This window comes from Oreochromis niloticus, linkage group LG18 (genome assembly GCF_001858045.2).
Source record: "Oreochromis niloticus isolate F11D_XX linkage group LG18, O_niloticus_UMD_NMBU, whole genome shotgun sequence".
Taxonomy (NCBI): domain Eukaryota; kingdom Metazoa; phylum Chordata; class Actinopteri; order Cichliformes; family Cichlidae; genus Oreochromis; species Oreochromis niloticus.
Genome location: NC_031982.2, coordinates 21741337 through 21760983, shown reverse-complemented (window position 1 = coordinate 21760983; position 19647 = coordinate 21741337). Strand labels below are relative to the sequence as shown.

General features: G+C 38.7%; 1 protein-coding gene across 2 annotated transcripts in view; it reads left to right on the top strand.

Moving 5' to 3' along the window:
• Nucleotides 1-5333: 5333 nt before the first annotated feature.
• Nucleotides 5334-19647, top strand: part of LOC100710017 (macrophage mannose receptor 1) — a 77975-nt gene continuing 63661 nt past the window's right edge. For both annotated transcript variants that reach the window (XM_025900652.1, XM_019348212.2), the window contains exons 1-24: nt 5334-5451; nt 5768-6124; nt 6364-6534; nt 6694-6849; nt 7065-7187; nt 7652-7789; nt 7885-8067; nt 9439-9593; nt 9786-9899; nt 10350-10465; nt 10587-10735; nt 10822-11021; nt 11884-12008; nt 12276-12348; nt 12508-12661; nt 12807-12845; nt 14096-14259; nt 14360-14421; nt 14998-15098; nt 15778-15923; nt 16020-16125; nt 16416-16540; nt 19337-19363; nt 19467-19569. In XM_025900652.1, the coding sequence (XP_025756437.1) occupies nt 5373-5451; nt 5768-6124; nt 6364-6534; nt 6694-6849; nt 7065-7187; nt 7652-7789; nt 7885-8067; nt 9439-9593; nt 9786-9899; nt 10350-10465; nt 10587-10735; nt 10822-11021; nt 11884-12008; nt 12276-12348; nt 12508-12661; nt 12807-12845; nt 14096-14259; nt 14360-14421; nt 14998-15098; nt 15778-15923; nt 16020-16125; nt 16416-16540; nt 19337-19363; nt 19467-19569 (3166 nt within the window). In that variant the 5' untranslated portion in view covers nt 5334-5372. The remainder of the gene's footprint in view (nt 5452-5767; nt 6125-6363; nt 6535-6693; nt 6850-7064; nt 7188-7651; nt 7790-7884; nt 8068-9438; nt 9594-9785; nt 9900-10349; nt 10466-10586; nt 10736-10821; nt 11022-11883; nt 12009-12275; nt 12349-12507; nt 12662-12806; nt 12846-14095; nt 14260-14359; nt 14422-14997; nt 15099-15777; nt 15924-16019; nt 16126-16415; nt 16541-19336; nt 19364-19466; nt 19570-19647) is intronic.

Below are 19647 nucleotides of genomic sequence, written 5' to 3'. Positions count from 1 at the left end.
ACCTCACTATATGTTTAAGAGCGCTAGGTCTGTCCAGCGTCCCTGTCAGCCCCTCTTTACCCGAGTGTCCAGAACATATCGCCGCAGGTCTGGTGATAGGATTACAAAATCTATCATCGACCTGCGGCCTAGAGTTCCCTGGTGCCATGTACAGTTATGGACACTCTTATGTTCAAACATGGTGTTTGTTATGGCCAATCTGTGGTTTGCACAGAATTCAAATAACAAAACACCACTCGGGTTCAGATCCGGGAGGCCGTACTTTACACAATTGGAGTAAAGTGTATAAAGTGTGTAGTGAGGGGTTTTACAAAAGATGGGTTTTTAACTGTTTTACTGACAGAGTCTACAGATCTCAAATTCACGTAACTCCTACGATAAACAAGGAACCATTGTATTTCAAATTCCCTCCTACACAAATGTTTCATTTTAAAGTAAAACTCCCACAAATACATCAGAAAGGCATCTGTAAAAATGAATCATTTCCTAGTCTTGAATCGTATTCATCCCTTTCAGTCCAATTTTGTCACTGTTCTCTTCACTGTTAACAATGCAATATCACTGTGATCTAGAAATATTCTGCCTTCTTGCATCTATCATAGCATAACTACTATTAATGGATGATATGACCTCAAATCAAAATTAATTAATTAATTTAACATTAATTGAACATTTTACCTCAATTTTGATTCATGAAAAAATACACACACATGTGTGTAAAAAGAAAGTAATGCTTTAGAACTACAGTAAGTTGTCCATAGCCGAGGCCTTGGGAACTGCCAAGCACAAACTTCCAGCTTAGTCCAACCGCTTGAAGAGGTGTACCAGAAAGATTGAAGCCAGGAGAATAAACTAAATGTTCTCTACTGAACCATCCAAAGTGTACTCTCAGTGGCAGGGGAACAATATGAGACCAGTCACACCAAGGCTGGAGACAGAACGATACTGGAAAAAGGATGCAGCAGTGATCAGTGGCTAGTGGAGCTAAGAACAGACCATAGGAACCCTCCCTGAACAGAACCCACTTACCATTGCAGTGGCAGGCATCCAAGGAAGGGACTCATGCATGAAGAGTTGGAAAGAACCAGGCCCTGATATGACTTACAGCTACTGGCTAAAGAAGCTAACTGCTGTCCACTGCTGTAAGAAAACAAATTTCCCACGCATGGGACTAATAAAGGTTATCTTATCTTATCTTATCTTATCTTATCTTATCTTATCTTATCTTAACTGCACTTCATGAATGTCTGGCAGCACAAATGAACCAGTTGCTAATGAATGAGACACACCCAGAACGGCTAACTGAAGGCCAAATGGACCTGATCCCCAAGGATTCCACAGAAGGGACCTATCCCATCCAACTACCAACCAATAACCTCCCTCAGTACCACATGGACAATGCTGTCACGTCTGTACATGGATCAATACATGAATGCATGAGTGCCTTTTCCTTATCTACCCATAAGGAAAAGGCACAAACACCAGAGGGGCAAAACACCACCTACAGGTAAAAAGATCAGTCGCTCGAGACTGTAAGACCAACTGAAAAACCCGTGCCCATGATTCAATGCCTCACACATGGATCCTGGAATGCCTAAAACTATATAAGATCAACAGGGATATGGTGAACAACACTGGGCAACTTCAAGCCTATAGCACAAGTCACCATGCAGGATTTACCAAGGAGATGCTTTGTCACCCCAAGTCCAACACCCTGAGACTGTACGCCAAGCTGGAGGAAGGAGCCTGAGGGGCTAGTGTATCTTAGATTCACTATTCAAGATGAACAACAAACAAAATCAGGAAGATGGCCATAACTAACAGTGTGCTTAATTAATACAGGCAGCAGAAGCCAGAGAAAGATGAGGAGCAAAGAGGGGAACCAGCATTGAAGGGCAGGCCCCTGCACGGCATGTACCACAGGCAGAGAGTCGAAGTGGCTGATACTGAGTAGTTCAGCTTTATGATAGTACTCCTAATAACACAAAACAGTAAATAAATGCTTCTTCTCTTGTGCTGTGTTTGTAGTGTATACCAATTGAGGCTTGCACCTTTCTATCTGTCCTCCCCTTCTCCTTTCTCTCTTTTTCTTTCTCTCTGATTGTAAAATAATAATGCATATATTCATTGTTATTGCATGCATTTATACTTTAAACTTGTGTTTTAATCCTGCAGCTTATCACACATTTGATTTCCATGTATGAAAACTGCAAGTGTCCAGAGTCAGGACAGACTGAGAAACACAGTGCTGCAGATCATCTGTGATCATCTCTGACAGAGAGCTGATGGGACGGAGGCTGTCCACCCCTGATAATACATTAGGACAAACTCAGCAGTGTGTAAGGAAGAGGAGGAGTAAGTGCCAGCACTACCAGGACCAAAAAGCTCTCCAGAGAGTGATCCGTACAGCAGAACGCTGCTGCAGGATTGCTCTCCCCCCACTTCAGGACACCTACACCAGGAGATGCCGGACTAGAGCAACGCAGATACTGAAGGACATGTCCCATCCTGGCAACAAACTGTTCCAACTTCTACAATCTGGTAGAAGGTTCCGCATCATCCAGGCAAGGACAGAGAGACTCAAGAAGAGCTTCTATCCTCAAGCCATCCGGACCCTAAACCAACCCCCCCCCACACACACACACCCGCCATCTCACATCATCTATAATTGACTGAGACTCTCCTCCAGACACTCAATTCCTTTAACTTCCTTTAACTTTAAATATGTGTATAGTGTCCATTCTGTAAAATAGTCAGATGTCTATTCATATTAATGTACAGAATTCACCTGCTGCTGCTTCTACTCATTCAATTGGGACTCATATAGTATATACATTCACCCAATGTATATACTATATATATATTTATAATGTTATTCCTCTACACCCCCCCCCCCATGTTTTTGCACATGTCGAGGATCGTGTCAGGATACATTTCACTGTGTGTTATACTTGTATAACTATGCATGTGACAAATAAAGAACCTTGAACCTTGAACCTTGAACCTACCTGAGCGATGGAGATAATAGACAGACTGTTTACGTAGACTGAGAAGGCCTTTAAGGATGCATCCCCTGAATTGGGACACACTTATAGTGCCTTGACAGTTTTTTCCCCACAGTATGTCATGATCCGTGGGAGCAATCATGCGGGGAGTGTTTCAGGATCGCTCTTTGGCTACGCCCTCGGCCAGGGCCACCAGCGTCACACCTGAATTCCATCGACAGGCAATCACAGGAGGAATACTTCAGGCAGCATGGTCTGCTGCTCAACGCCAGTCTGTTCAGTCACTCTTAGTGGTAACTAAGACTTGCCTGTGCTCTGTACCCATTTTGGATTTTGGCTCGGGTTTAATTCTGCTCCCTTGTGCCCAGGTCTCCGTCCTGCTCGCTGGAAATACTACCTGCCTGTTCACCTGCCTGTCCTCCTGCCTGCCCTGCATGCTGGATAACACTCTCTGTCACTTCATCCCTCTAGATTCTCCCACAGACATTTTTCGCCTCCGAGCTCCACGGCCTGGCACCAACAGCAAGCCCACAGGATTATTATGTTTTTTAGTCATCTAACTGCTGCTTCCCTGCAGTTAAGTAAATGTTTCCTCTTCTGTTGCAGTTTTCCACAGTCCCAATCATGGCTTCTCTCGGCACTGACCTCCATATTTGCTCTGTTTCCTCTGGCCTGAATTTAAATTTCACTTTCATAGTTTGCTATTGTTTTCTCATACAAGAAATAAACTTTGTATATAGTTTGCTGCTAAATTTGTTTTGAGTCTGTTTCTGGGTCCAGTAATTGTGAGAACGTCGGCTCATGACACAGTATCAGTCAAATAGGAGCTTCCTCTTTTTGAATAACTATTAATCACTGCACCAAGTCATTCTATTTACAGTCAACTCTAACATGATCAAATGCATAGTACGTCACTTCTGATCATAAGAGAGTAGGGTTGCTAAACAGGAAAAAAAAAGTAAAATAGCCATTATCTTGCATTTGTTCTGAGCAGAGGATTTTCTAACAATTTCACAGTGTTTTTACATACAGTAGTTCACCCATTTAAACTTATCGTTATATGGGTGCCTTACAAGGCATAGAAGAAAAAGACCTAATTGAAAATCTAAATCCAGGCAGTTTCACATTACATGACAAACTATTTGCAGATAAAGAGATTCATATATCATATATCTTTTTGTACGTGTGTTTTATTATCATGCTTATTCAAGCCATTTTGATTGGGTTGGTTTTTTTTTTTTGCATTATGCGCTATCTCATTAGTCTAGACATCACATACAGTTGTGGATATTACAACAGAAAACCAGAGCTGTTTTGAAACTTCCTATGTGTGTCATCCTTTGTTGGCCTCTATACTTCTTATGCATGTAGATTCAGGGAAACTTAGTAGGACTATATAGAAAAATATAGCTAGCTCAAAGGGTTTTCTATTATCAGACATTTAAAAATGTTGAAACAGTTTTATTGAGCAGGTATTTTGATAACTGCATTAAACATATAAGCCTTAACATCACCGATGCAGAACTTGGTGATCAGAGCTTGTGGCGAATTCAGTGAAAAAACTAAGTACGAACACAAATTCTAGATTAAACAAACAAACAAACAAACATAATTTAGAGTGATATTTAAAAAAAAAAAAAAATCATAATTTTCCACTGTAACAAATTCTGACCGTCAGGATAATGAAAGCTTAATTTCTGCAATTATTACCCTATAATTGGAGTTACCAATCATAGCAGCTGTGGATTATGTTTAGTTGTGTTTAAATCACAATTTGAATCCCTGTATCCTTCTAACACAATTGGTAAATCACAGTGCTGAATTAAATCAAAGTGCTAAATCAAGGTCCTGAAGAGTCAGCTCAATGGGGAAAAACGAGGTCTGAGGATAAGCACAACTGGATCATAAGATGCACTTATGAGTGGAAATCCAAATCTTCTTGATTCCTTACTCTAGCATGGCAAAAATTACCAGAGAAAAAAACAAAAAATACAAAACCAAAGGTTCACAGTCTGAGCAGTGGCTCATTCCTCTGGCACTAAATATGATCCATTTTAATCCACCTATATATGAATACTTTATTTTACTTCCCCCCTTAAAACTCTGTTTGCCAACAACAATTAACTTAATTCAACTTCTTTTTACAGGGATAATGTCTACAATTTCTTTTCTTTGGATAAGTTAGGAAATCAGGATACAAGTCAGTTAGGCAAAATTCACAGTAACCCGCCCCTCCTTTTTCTTGTGAAACATCACTCATCATGACGAGGCAAGACAGGATGATATAAAGAGTCATGGTCGACAATCATTCACACCCTGTGTTTTGGTCCTGTGCAAGTAGCTTATATGAAAATATAAGACACAGGAATGGGAATGCTAACAATGAGGATAACTTCTACAGTCTTTGTGCTTCTCATCCAAACATTTTTCTGTTTGGCTTCAGATGGTATGGAAATCCATCTATTTCTTTTTTTTTTTCCTTATGCTTTTAGAGAGAATCATGCATCATTAATGTCCTGCCTGTCTGTACTATATGTAAGATTGTTGTGTCCTCCATCGTTTCTTGCTGTATTTATGTATTTTTTTTTTTTACAATTCTACAATGAGTTATTTGTGATTTTATCATAAAAACTGTTCTTTAAGTAAACTTTCTGCAATTACAAATATAAAAATCAGTTGAAGCAAGTATGATAAATGGATGAAGATTTTCTTTGTTTTATACATCACCAACAGTACCGTTTTTCAATATTTTTTCTCTACAGATCCCCAATTTCAACTAATTAACAGGGCCACTGGCTTTTGTTTGGTAAAATTAAATAACTTCTGTTTATCCATGCGCTGGACATCTGGGGATCGACTTTTGGTTCAGTATAAGAAGAAGTGCCTGGGTGTTCAGGGGAAAACTGTGGGCAGTGAAGTAAACTTCTATGATTGTGATGAAACCAGTGAGCTCCAAAAGTGGGAATGCAAGAATGAAACTGTGATCGCTCTCAAAGGCCAAGAACTTTACATTAACCTCACTGCTGATAACTCGGCCGTGCTCTCAAATAAAGTCGGACCCAGTAGCCACCTTACAATTTCTGGGACTTCCAGTGGTGCTTGCACAAGAACATATACAGGTAACTGAAATGAATAAAAATACATTGTAAAGTTATTCATGATAACTTTTATGGAAATAATAGTAGTGACGAGATAAATGTGTAGATTTTCATATTTAGTTCCAAAATAGTTGTAATGCAAAGATAGTGTGTCAAATGATTACAAGATGTTGATAAATGATAAAAGTATTGATTTGCTTAAGCTATTCAAGCTATTCTTTGTTCTTTTCTCATACGTTTTCCTTATTTTGGTCCTTCAGAACTTTACACCATTGAAGGAAATGCAGCTGGAAGGCCGTGCATGTTTCCTTTCTTCTACAAAAGCAATTGGTACTCGGCGTGCACTGCATTTGACTCTGCAGGGAACCGTAAATGGTGTGCGGTTGAAACAAAATATGATCATGAACTCTGGGGTTATTGCCCAACTAACTGTAAGTACACAATAAATTCTAATACAGGTTTACAGAATAATAATCTACTGTATAAGCAGACCACCCAAACTTTACATTTGTGTGAAATGTTGAGAAACACCATGTTAACATACAAGTTCAGTGACATACTATAATACTTTGACTGTTTTTGTGTCACAGCCAAAGAAACCTGGAACAAAGACCCCACAACAGGAGCATCTTATCAGCTCAACACACAGTCAGCGCTGACCTGGGATCAGGCTGACGCCAGCTGCAAACAGCAGGGTGCCTCCCTGCTCAGTATCAGCAATCCTCACGAGCAAGCTTATGTTTCAGGTAAGGTAACAAATCTCCACAGTACACTGAATGTATTGAAAACCAAACGATTCATTTAAGCTGAGAGAGTTTAAAATAGCTAAAACTTGAAACATTCAAGTTGTTGTGGTCTGTAGACTGTAGACACAGCTCCAGCTGATGATTATGTTTTGAGTATTACACTTGGTAACTTTTTGTTTTCTCTGTCTCTTTTCTCTGTTAAACTCTACTGACAGCACTATTAGGGGCAAATAGGGGACAGGAGTACAAGCTCTGGGTTGGTTTGATCTTCCAGGATTTAGATTATGTGTGGAAGTGGTCTAATGGGAATCCTTATGCATATCTGAATTGGGACTCAGGTAAGTTTTCTTTCAAGTTTCAGGAGCTTGTGTTACCATTCTGATGATAATTTATATTACTGTTGTTAAAAGATCTCAGCAGTTCATCTTGATCATGTTTGCCATCTGTTTTTATTTATATAAGAAATGTTATCTGTCAGCAAGTAAATAATTTTTTTCCCTATTTCTTATAAATTTCTTCCACATGGGCGTGCCAGCCACACTGCAGATGTAGCAATAATCAGAGAACTTGTTATTGGTCAGCAATTTCAACAACTGCTAAATTATTGCGGTGGCGTTGTGTGTCACATAACCTTGTCACTCTTGGGTAGAAATCATAGGCTTCTACTTCATTTCCATTAAAACTAAAATGCTTATACATGATACACAGCGTGCTTCTAAATATCTGGAGAATCTTGTGAATGGAAAGTTGCCGAGTCTCATCTCATAAGTGACAAGTATCATTTACCATCACTGTACTTTAGGACATCCAGTTTCTAATCCAGGATATAAGTGTGGAATTATTGATGGCGCTGTTCAGTACTCTTGGCAAAGTTCAAAATGCAACAAGAAACTGGGATACATCTGCTACAGTGAAGGACCTTTGGCTGCACCTACTGAAGGTATAGAAAAAATCCCTTCTTTTCTCTTCTCTTTAAAAAACTTGATTGACACCATTTCTTTGACCTTCTTCTTTTGTTCTTCTTATGCTTCATAGCTGCTGAGACCGGATTCTGTACAGCACCCTGGATCCCCTACAATGGCCACTGCTTTTACCTTTATCGTAATGAAACAAAAAAATGGTCTGATGCTCAGAAAGCTTGCCGTAAAGAAGGAGGAGACCTAGTAAGCATTCGTAATGTGGAGGACCAAAGCTTCATCATCTCTCAACTTGGATATGGTATGGCAATAAAAACTTCTGAGCACCATTTGCATTCCTTTAACATAATCTTCACCCAACACTTTTCATATTTATCTTGTTGGTAATTTCCCGACATATCTGCAATTGCTGGTGAGTAACTCAAAATTTTTTGAGGCACGATCTAATATGATTGTGTTGGTGTGTTCCTGGATCAACAAAAGTAATGTTTGTCCAGGTTCAACATTGCAAGTTATCAATCACATTGCAGTGATGTCATACTGTTGTGATGTGGAAACACCATCACACCACACACCAAACCCTAACCCTAACCCCACACCCCAAACCTTAACGAAGAGCACATACTAATGCCGAACCTCATATACACTGTTGATCCTAGACAAACATTATTATGTTGGTCTAAGAAAAACACCAACAATTCAGTTTTATTTAATTTATATACCGCAAATCACAGCACCAGTTACCTCTCTGAACCATAGTCGAGGGGCTTGGAAGCTGAGTGATGTGTTTCCCATTCTAAGTTTAAGTTTACTGTAGGAGCCACAAGTAAACCAGCAGGCTGAGAGCGAAGTGCTCTAATAGGGTGATAAGGTCATTAAGACAAGATGGCGCCAGGTTATTCAAGACCTGGTACGTAATGAGAAGGATTTATAGTTCAATTATGGATTTAACGTGATTATATCAGATAGTCCATTTCTGAGAACACATCTAACCTCATAAAACTAAAGTCAAAAGAAAAAAAACAAGAAGTCAGGTGACTGAATATTGAACAAATTTATGCTCCTTTATACTTCAGCCCTAAATTCACTTCAATCCACTTTACTGAAAGATGTAAATTCCACATAAATATGAAGTTAACTGTTAAAGTTCCAGGAAGTGTTCAGCTTGTAATTAAGTCATAAGAAGTTGTCTCTCCTTAATTTTTAAAATGTCTAATTTGAACATCACACTGAGAAGTTAAAACACACTCAAACACAGATATTAATGAATATCTTATTTTATAGCTACACACATAATAAAATTGTGAGCAATCTATTCTTGGAAATGTACAGCAGTCCACCACCTCCAGAAAATCCAGGGCTCTCACAGCTAACAGTCATTTCAGACCAACCATGCAGACTTCCTCTTTAGAATAATGACCGTTTATTAGTCAGTCATTTTGGGAATCTTGCTATTTTGGACACAAAACTACGTTTTTATTTTTGTCGCTTCATAAGCATTCAGTCGCTTTCTGTTGTCTGATCCCTGTATCGCTGCACATCGTCCAGCAATTCTGGCAGACAATTAGCAGCAGTCTAAAACTTAAGTGTAAAAGTAACATCTAAAGAGTAGCAAATGAGCAGAATGTATCAAGAAGATTATATAACAATTAATGTCATTTTCTGTCTGCAGCGTCCACTGATGAACTCTGGATTGGACTAAACGATAGGAACAGAGAGAGGCTGTTTGTCTGGAGTGATCATTCTCCTGTGAGTTACACTAGCTGGGACTCTAGGGAACCAACTGTCACCTCTGAACAAGAAGACTGTGTTCTCATTAGAGGGGAGGTAAGGTGCACAATGTGGGAGTGATTATTGATGATTATGACACGCCAGCTTTTTTCTGTAAAACTATGCGTCCAGTATAGGTCCATTATTATCCAGGAAAATTAGGTCTTTGTTTTATGATATGCACTGTAGCCTGCCTATCTCTTGTTAATTTCAGTTTCCACAGGAATTTTATTCTTTCCATTCTTGCAGAATGGAAACTGGGCTGACCGTGTGTGTGAAGAGAAACATGGCTTTATCTGCATGAAGACAAGTGACTCTGAACCCTCTGGAGATGAAGTGGAGCTGAATGCAGGCTGCAAAACTGTATGTGAACTTTTCAGATATTTTCCAAAGAATGTTTTCATCGGGTTGGCCTGAGTGCACACATTCTGTAATCTGTTTCTGTTTTGTAAAGGCTGTTGTATATTTCAATTGGCACGATGTCTAAATTTAATTTTGTGCCTATGGTCCATGAAATATCTAGGAAAGCAGCATACACATAAGGTATGATGCCTAATGAAACATTTTATTTGGGTGCTGTTTATAGTAAAAAGAAAAGAAAGCAGGCCGAATGTCCTGATTAAGAGAACATCTTATTTAGTCATTGCATTTTTAGGGAAAAAAAACATTCCAGTAAATTAAACAAGTAGTCACATTGATGCAGAGTGATTCTGCATTCTGGTGTTTTACTCCTTGCTATCACAGAAAGACACAAAGTCAGCATTTAACTTATAGTTAGAATAGTTCTCCAACTGTTGTGTTTCTGCAATGCAGGGTTGGAAAAGACATGGATCCTACTGCTACTTTGTAGGGACTGAGACAAAGACTTTTCATGAAGCCAACGATGACTGCAAGAGCTCAAAGTCTTACTTAGCTGATGTTTCAACTGGGTAAAAAAGTTTTCACAACTCCTGAAATGTTTAACATAAAAAAGCCTCAGGTGTAAAAAAAAATTGTATATGTAATTTGGCATCAGGCAGCCTCTAATCCGAGTTGTGTAAATATTTCCAGGGTGGATAATGCTTTCCTTGTAAGCTTGGTGGGACTGAGGCCAGAGAAACACTTCTGGATAGGTCTCTCAAACCTGAAAAACAGAGAATATTTTATGTGGACCAACAATGCCTATCCAAGATATACTCACTGGAACACTCATATGCCAGGTAATGAAAAATATGAATCGATATGTAAACTATAGCTGAGAGATGTCTTCACAAATGACAGCTAATAATTTCTTTTATAACACAAGGTCACGTGCAGGGTTGTGTTGCTATGGCAACTGGGCATTCTGCTGGCCTTTGGGATGTGTTGCCTTGTACCAATAAGGAAAAATACATCTGCAAACACCTGGCAGAGGGGGAAGCTTTAACCCCTGCTCCACCAACCACTGCCACACCTAACTGCACAGATGGATGGACTAAGATGCAATCCAGAGGCGTCTGTTATAAGGTACTGTGGCTGCTACAGTGGTACATGACTTAAGTATTCTGCAGTCTCTATTTTTCACAAGCCCTTTAGAAACAGTAGCGTTACCAAGAGCAGCAGTATAGTAGCACTATAGACAAGTAAGTTTACCCTGAGCTCCTTCTGATTCAAGGCAGTAACAGAGGACCAATATTAACTGGTTTTGTTAAAAGAATAAATGGGTAAAGACATGTCCGATGTTATTTTACTCAGAAAAATTATTGAAACCAGATTGCGTTGTGCTGCTATAAGCCCCAAAAAACCAAAAGAAAAACCTCACAACCTTCTGATAGGTTTTATGTAGGAAAGATTTAATTGCAACCAAACTACACTTGCCATTTGCATCATTTGTGCAATAGAAAGTATGCACTGACACATGACAAGAGGCTTCTACTTGTGATAATGTCCCAGAATGTAAATATAGATGGTTTTCCTCTTAGCTTAGCTGTAATATCACCTTTTGGTTTGCAGAGCTAACTTCAAAACTCCCCCCCCCCCCCCAAAAAAACACCAAAAAAGTCTTGCTGAATAAGCAGAGGAAAAACATGTTAATTTTGTTTTGAGTGTGTGTCCCATCAATTTCATAATATCTGTGACAGTTGTGACTTTTTCTAACAACTTGACTTTCCTTTTTATTAGTGATTCCTGATCATTTCTGCACAAGGGTTTCTGTCACTTCCCATCTCATAATCCTTTCTGTTGTAGAAGGATATGATTATTCTGTGATCTTATTCATAATAAGGATGACATAAAAACAGATGACTGCCCAAGTTTAGCATGTAGTTCTAAATGTACAAATATTACCAAAGCTTTAGATCACAATTCAGTTTCTTATCTTTTGTTTAAGATCTTTCCAGAGGCTTCAGAAAAGAGAAAGACCTGGTACGAGGCTAGAGATTACTGCAGAGCCATTGGAGGAGACCTAGTCAGCATTCACAGCAGTGCTGATTTACTACCGAGGCAGTTTGAACGGTACAGTGTTATCTGGTCTACAATCAGAGCTACATAAGATAAAAATCTTTCGTAAAGTACACCTCCAGCCTAAGTCACACATTAGTGGCAGTCATAGATTCTTATCATTCTTAAGCAATGAGTTGTGTATAAGCATAATCACTGATAGAAAAAAAGAAACATGCTTTTACAAAATATTTATGCAAAATAACTAAATAAAAGGTCTTTGAGAAAGAAAAAGAAATTACACAAGTATAAAAATTTAGAACATACATTTGTCCATTATAGGCATAATCAATACTGGATTGGACTTAGTGCTCCCGACCCAGACACAGGTTATGTATGGAGTGATGGATCCCCGGTGAGTTTACAGTTTTTAACTCTCTACAATGGTTTATGTAGCCAAAATGATGATAACGATCAAGATGATGATTATTAATATTACTGATGTTACAGCTGCTATTACTACTGCTACAAATACTACTACTACTATTCATAATTATCTTATCTTTGTATAAAGGTAAACTTTCAAGAGTGGAAAGATGGAGAACCAAACAATGAAAATAACGCTGAATCATGTGCTCAAATGAAACGCAATTATTGGGAGAAAACTTTCTTTTGGAGTGATGTGCACTGTGAGAAGTACAATAACTGGGTTTGTCAGATCCACGCAGGTACAGCATGGTCACAGTTATCAAATTCTTTTGTAACATTTTTTTTGGACCAGAAGATTATTGTTGTCTGGCTCATGTATTCTCACAATGTCAATCAAGGTGGTCACTAGTAACTCAGCACTACTCTGTTTTTATTCCTTCACAGGAGTCACCCCAAAGCCGGCTCCAGACCCTGTCACCCCTGGTAAGTGCACCAGTGTGTTGAGGAATTTGACCACATTGCCAGACAGCATCTTTACATGACTGTTTACTTTCTATTGGGATTACCAGGCTGAGACCATTATGTATACCATGCTGACAGGGAAACTGATGTCTCATGGATGCTGGTTTTCTGCATGGCAAATATTTGAAACTAGTATAATATAATAAGTATAATAATAATAGGCTAAATAGTATTATTGTGTTTTGTTTTTACCACTAAGCTGTTAAAGGCTGATGGCGTACTGCTGTAACTCCCACTGGGCAGGCAGATGGGATGGATGGGTGTCGTGTTTGTGAATGCAATAACTTGAGAAAACACTTATGTAGGATTTTGAAATTGATACCATAGCTGTGTCTGCTAGGACACATGTACAATGAATATATGAATGTATGAATGTTTATGAACTCATATGAAAGGCGTTTTTCATGTAATCCAACAACAAATCCAAAATATGACACAGAACCCAGACTTGCTCTTCTGAAATCTCAAAAGATAATGGGATAATGGTTTCAACAAAACAAAAACCTGTAAGAATATTAATAGTAAATAGAAAATCAGTTCTATGACTATGTGAAGCCCATTGAAAGGATTTAATGGCTGACCATCCTTTATTTTTCTCTGTATCTGACGGTTGCAGGATCAGTTGAATTAGACTGAACTGTTTTTTCATAGTTGAACTATTTATTTGTTTATCAATTCAATTTTATTTATACAGCACCAAATCACAACAACAGTTGCCTCAAGGTGCTTTATATGGTAAAGTAGACCCTACAATAATACATACAGAGAAGAACCCAACAATCATATGCCCCCCTATGAGCAAGCACTTTGGCGACAGTGGGAATGAAAAACTCGCTTTTAACAGGAAGAAACCTCCGGCAGCACCAGGCTCAGGGAGGCGGGGCCATCTGCCACAACCGGATGTCATTCGTACAGTATGAGCAGAAAACTCACATTGAAGAAAGGAAGATTGGATTGTGTAGTTTGAGGAAAAGATGAAAAACGTGCAGTTGTTGTTGATAATTTTAAAGCCTCACTGTGAACAGCTGGAAAAATATGAGCTTTACATAAAAAAAATTATTTTTTTAAGACCTGCTTATCTAACACATTTACAGTGTTTAACGCCAAACACGTTTTTATAACGTTTTCTAAACATAAAAATCTTTGAAAAAGAGGGTAATATTATTTGCACACTTACTGAAATAGATTGCGCATTTCTTATCTATTCTCAGAGTATAACACGACCTCTGATGGGTGGCTAGAATGGAATGGGGCTCAGTATTACATTAACAAAAACTTGATGGCCATGGAGGACGCTCGTACCTTCTGCAGACAGAGGCATGGTGACCTGGTATCTATCAACAGTGAAGCAGAAAGGATATTTTTATGGAAACAGGTGAGCAATGGCATTTTTAAAACATTTACCAAGGCAATGGGTAATTAAGGTATAATTGCACAAAGTGAAAGTTTTACTATGTATCCATGTTTTTGTGCAGATTTCAACAGGTTACCGGAGTTCTTGGATTGGCCTATCTGTAGATCTTGATGGAACATTTCAGTGAGTATGAATTTAGTGACAAAAATGTAAATGCAACACAATTAACTTAAATTTATGTAACAGCAAGTTAAAAATAGAGAGTACTTAGTGCAAGGCAGCATGTCAGATAAGTATACCAGTTTTAATATCAGTCAATCATATCTTGAGTGTTTGATTTAAAATCGACTGTTCTGATATACAAAGGGGAAATTAAATGTTTCATATTGTCCAAAATACTGCCGACTCTTGAGCCACGATCACCCCGTGTTAAGCTCTAACTGCAAATGCAGATCCATTTGCATTTCTATTTGCGAAGCTTTGTCCGTATTTGTAAAATTTTGGAGTTTGCTGTTTGTAATCTTTCCCATCAACTTAGGGCATGATAGCAATATAGATCATGACAGTAATGTTTTTTTACCAAAATATTAAAGGAACTGTCTGTGTGCCGTTTGTTACACAGTGTGTTGCTAGCTAAAGGTCCAGCTGCCGTGATGGATAAGAGTATCTTTAATGAACCCAGTATGCCACTGTCTTGGTAATATTGTCACAAATCTTTTACAGACATTTAAACAATTTTATGTTCTGTGTTACATTAAGGTGGATGGATGGTTCTCAGTTGTTGTTTCAAAGTTGGCAGGAAAATCAACCTGACTTCAAGAACTTTGATGAGAACTGTGCTTTCATGGCATATCACAATGGTGAGTGTACCGAAATATGATTCAGTTTCACAAGTAAAGACATTCTTTACTTTAGTAGAAGTACAAATACTACTATTAGAAAATACATAATACAGTTTGTGTGTTTGCTGATGTTTGCTGAGCTGATAGAAACTTTAAATTTGAAATTACCTGCCACTAAAAAAAAAAAAAGTCACTCCCATTATGCTCATTCCTCTTTTGTAGCACTAGCTAGATGCTGAAGTACCTAAACCGCAACATACGGACACCTGCAGTTGTTGCGGTGTTGTGACAAAAAAAAGAAAAACACCATCCCACCTTTAACCCCTGGCACATGTCATCTCTCTTTATGAGTCATCCTCTGGTGATAAATACACAAACAGGATTGCCTTCTGCTTAGGCTCAAATTGGTTTGATGTTTGGAGGCTCGCAGTGATGAAATAATAACTTGACCCTAATGCGTTAAAGCAATAGTAACGAGCCTGTTTTGAAAATGTAAGAAGTAGAATACAGATATTTGTTTAAAGATGTAGGGAGTGAAAGTAAAAAGTATGTAGAAAACAACTACTCAAGAGGCAAGTTACAAAAAATAAAATGAGTGAAAGCTAGCGTGTGTGATATCAAAATTGATTGAAGATTTTTTAAATTATTCATTCAAGTTGATCATGTTATTAATTTAATATACTGACCTGGCTTGCAGGATTCTGGCATGACTCCAGCTGTGGGCTTGAGTATGCATCCATTTGTAAGCGCAGCAGCTCAACACCTGCAAACACCACTGCTGCAGTGCCTACAGTGCCTCCCAAAGGTGGATGTCCACACCCCTGGAAAAAATTTAACTCTAAGGTCAGATGTCTTTTCATGTCTTTTAATCTTTCTATTATTTACTTTGTTCTTAGTGCTTGAAACACTATATTGATCTTTTTCATCTTTCAATTTTAGTGTTACAGCATCATTGACAATCAGAATTTAACATGGCACGATGCAAGGGAAAAATGCAAACAAAAGGGTGGAAACTTGGTGTCTATTACTTCAAGAGACGTGGAAGGTTTGTTTCATTTTCATTTTACTCAAATAAGTATTTCGATTTTGTTACCTTCTCCTCTTTTGTGGTCCGTTTATGATACTACAGCTACAGCTCACAAAGCCAACAACTCTGTTTTAAACAAGCTATATTTTGCCATCCTTTGAAGATTCATCTATTCCCAATACCTAAAGTTACCACTGAATTTCTGTTGTTGTGCAGTTTTGGCTTAGCCACAAGTTAGAACTGATACCACGGTGCACTTTTATTTGCAAGAAAATATCTTAACCATAAATCTTTGTCTACATTTTCAGTGTTTTTACTGTCTCAAATGGCTGATGCACCTACTACAGACTTGTGGATTGGTTTATTTCAGTCACAGTGGAGAACTTACTGGACTGATGGACAACAACGGTCATACGTCAATTTGGGTGATGATGTAAGTGGGAAAATAATAATCTCAGTGAGTAAAAAAAAACAAAAACATCATGCTGGAAATCTGCAATGATATAGACTGGGTAATGTGTTAGGAATGAACAGATGTCACCTTGCTTGACGGAAATTAAAATGATCAACCTACAGAGTGGCCGAATTCAAAGATTCCCTGAAAATCAAAGTCAAAAAATGAGACAGCAGGCCAGTCCATTTTGTTGAACTTATACTGCAACAACTCGAAATGGTGCTCAATCAAATTAAATTAAATTTTATTTAAGTAGTGCCAAATCACAACAACAGTTGCCTCCAGTTATTTTATACTGTAAGGTAAAGACCCTACAATAATACAAAGAAAACAGAGAAAAGGATTCTAATGGAGTGATACAATACTATAGGTCATTAAGATAAGATGGGTGCTCATTAGACCTTGTATGTGAAGGGAAAGATTTTAAATTCAATTCTGGATTTAGAAGGGAGCCAGTGAAGAGAAGCACATGTAAAAGAAATATGCTTTCTCTTTGTAGTCCCTGTCAGTATGCATGCTTCAGGATTTTGGACCAACTGAAGGCTTTTCAGGAAGTTTTTAGGACATCCTGACAATAAAAAACTACAGTAGTCCAGACTAGGAATAATAAATGCATGAACTAGTTTTTCAGCATCACTCTGAGACAGGATGTTTCTAATTTTAGAGATATTGGGCAAACACAAGAAAGCAGTCCTACATATCTGTTTAATATCCTGGTCAAAACAACTCTAAGATTCCTCACAGTGTCTCTGGAGTCCAAGGTAATGTTATCCAGAGTAAGCATGTGGTTAGATACCATATTTCTAATATTTTTAGGACAGAACACAATAATCTCAGTTTTATCTGAATTTAGAATCAGAAAATTAGGGGTCATCCAAGCCTTTGTGTCTTTAAGGCATACAGCATGATAGTTTAACTAGTTGGTGTGTGTGATCTGGCTTCATGGATAGATTACACTTGCCTAAGTGAGAAATGTAACAGAATCAGTAACAGAATCGGTTCTAGCATGGAACCCTGTGGAACACCATAATTAACCATAAGTGTGTAAGGACGACTCGGTGTACATGAACAAATTGGAGTCTTTTAGATAGATATGATTCAAACCACTGCAGTCCAGTATCTTTAATAGCTACAGCATGCTCTAATCACTTAATAAGCTATTATCACCAAGTATCAACCAGTATCACACTAAGATCTAGGAGGACAAGCACAGAGATGACTCAGTAGCTTGTATGGCCCCCGCATGTTTGTATACATGCTTGATGACATTGGGGCATGTTTCTAATGACACGACTGATAGTGTTTCTGGTGTCTCCTCCCAGATTTGGGACATCAGAACATTAAGTGAGTAAAAAACACCCTAAATGCATTTAGAATATATTTAGAACTACAAATTCAATTCTTTAACAATTATTGCTTTTTTTGTCACAATTCCAACCCACCTGCTTTATCCGGGCTTGGAACCGGCAAAAGTGACCCGAAATAGGCACTCTGGCGGAGTTACTTTGTGTGTGTGTATGTGTGTTTTTAAGTAGTGATCAACAAAAAGTAAGAGTAAAAGAACTGACTGCGTTACAGTCTGGGCTGGAGCAGCGGCTTCGCTCATGCGCGATTCATTTGCAATTTGGACGCGTAGGGGTTAACATCTCCTGCTCTGACACCAGCTGGGGGACACTGCTGCGTGAGGACGATCTGCCGCCTCGCACGGGCGAGCACCCGCTGCTTGTTGAGAGTAAAAGCGAAACATGCTTTCACGTCACAAAGTGGTCATAAGTCTTCCTAAAAACACCAGCAAAGATTTGTTGCTAGTTGCTTTTTAGAAAAGGGGGTCTGAAAACTCCCTAAATATATCGCCAAAGTCGCCAAGTTGGCAACACTGGTGCCATTGCCAAACCTGTAAAAGTCTTTGCATCCTGCCATGGATATGCCTCCCCAGACTATCACTGAGCCACAACCAAACCAGTCATGCTGAACAATTTAACATTATGGTATTCTATGGCAAATACCAATCAAATTCAATGAAGTTGGACAGTGAGCACAGGCCACCCTACAGGATGTAGTGATCTCAGGCCACTCTTACGAATTCTGCTTCTGATTGTTTGGTCAGAAACATTTACACCAGCGGCCTGCTGGAGGTGACTTGCTGGGCTCTGACAGTGCTCATCCTGCTCCTCCTTGAACAAAGGAGCAGATACTGGTCCTGCTGATGAGTTAAGGACCTTCTACAGGCCTGTCCAGCTCTTTCACAGTAACTTCCTGTCTCCTGGAATCTCTTCTGTGCTCTTGAGACTGGGCTGGGAGACACAGCAAACCTTCTGGCAATGGTACATATTGATGTGCCATCCTGGTCCAGGTATGGCCTCATGCTACCAGCAGTGACATTAACTCTAGCCAAAGTCCAAACTAGTGAAAAAACACTTGGAAAAGATGAGCAGGGAAAAATGTCAGTGTCCTCCACCTGTAAAACCATTCCTGTTTTGGAGGTTGTCTCACTGTTGCCCCTCTAGTGCACCTGTTGATAATTTCATTAACTCCAAAGCTGCTGACACTGATTAACACCTTCTCTGCTAATTAAATGATCAGTATCCCAGAACTTCAGCTGACTCGATGCTACACTTTTGTTAAAAATGTTCCATTAATTTTTTGAGCAGTGTACTTGCACCATGTAGATACAGTGTATATTACCTATTGTGAAGGGTCAGATGAATTGAAATAATCTATAATTGTATATTTTTGTATTTACAAATAATTAAAATCTTTGTGTTTGTATTGCAGCATTGGTATTGGTATTATAATCAAAAGGTAAGCAGTTTTTAAAGGTCCAAGAATGCCCTGTGTTCCCTGACACAGTTCCCTGTGTCATCAAGTATCATTATTCTCTGTTGACCCAACTCTGTTTCCATAGAAAAACTGTTTTGTGATCAATACCAAGCCTTTGGTTGGTATTGGGAAATGGATTCTAAAGTCATGCAATGACACCAATGGATTTATCTGTCATCGAAATCTTGGTGAGTCCATTTCTACCCCCAGGCCTGTTGCCACCCAACTTCAGCTGCAGCTCCATCAGACTCTCTCTAGCTATTCTA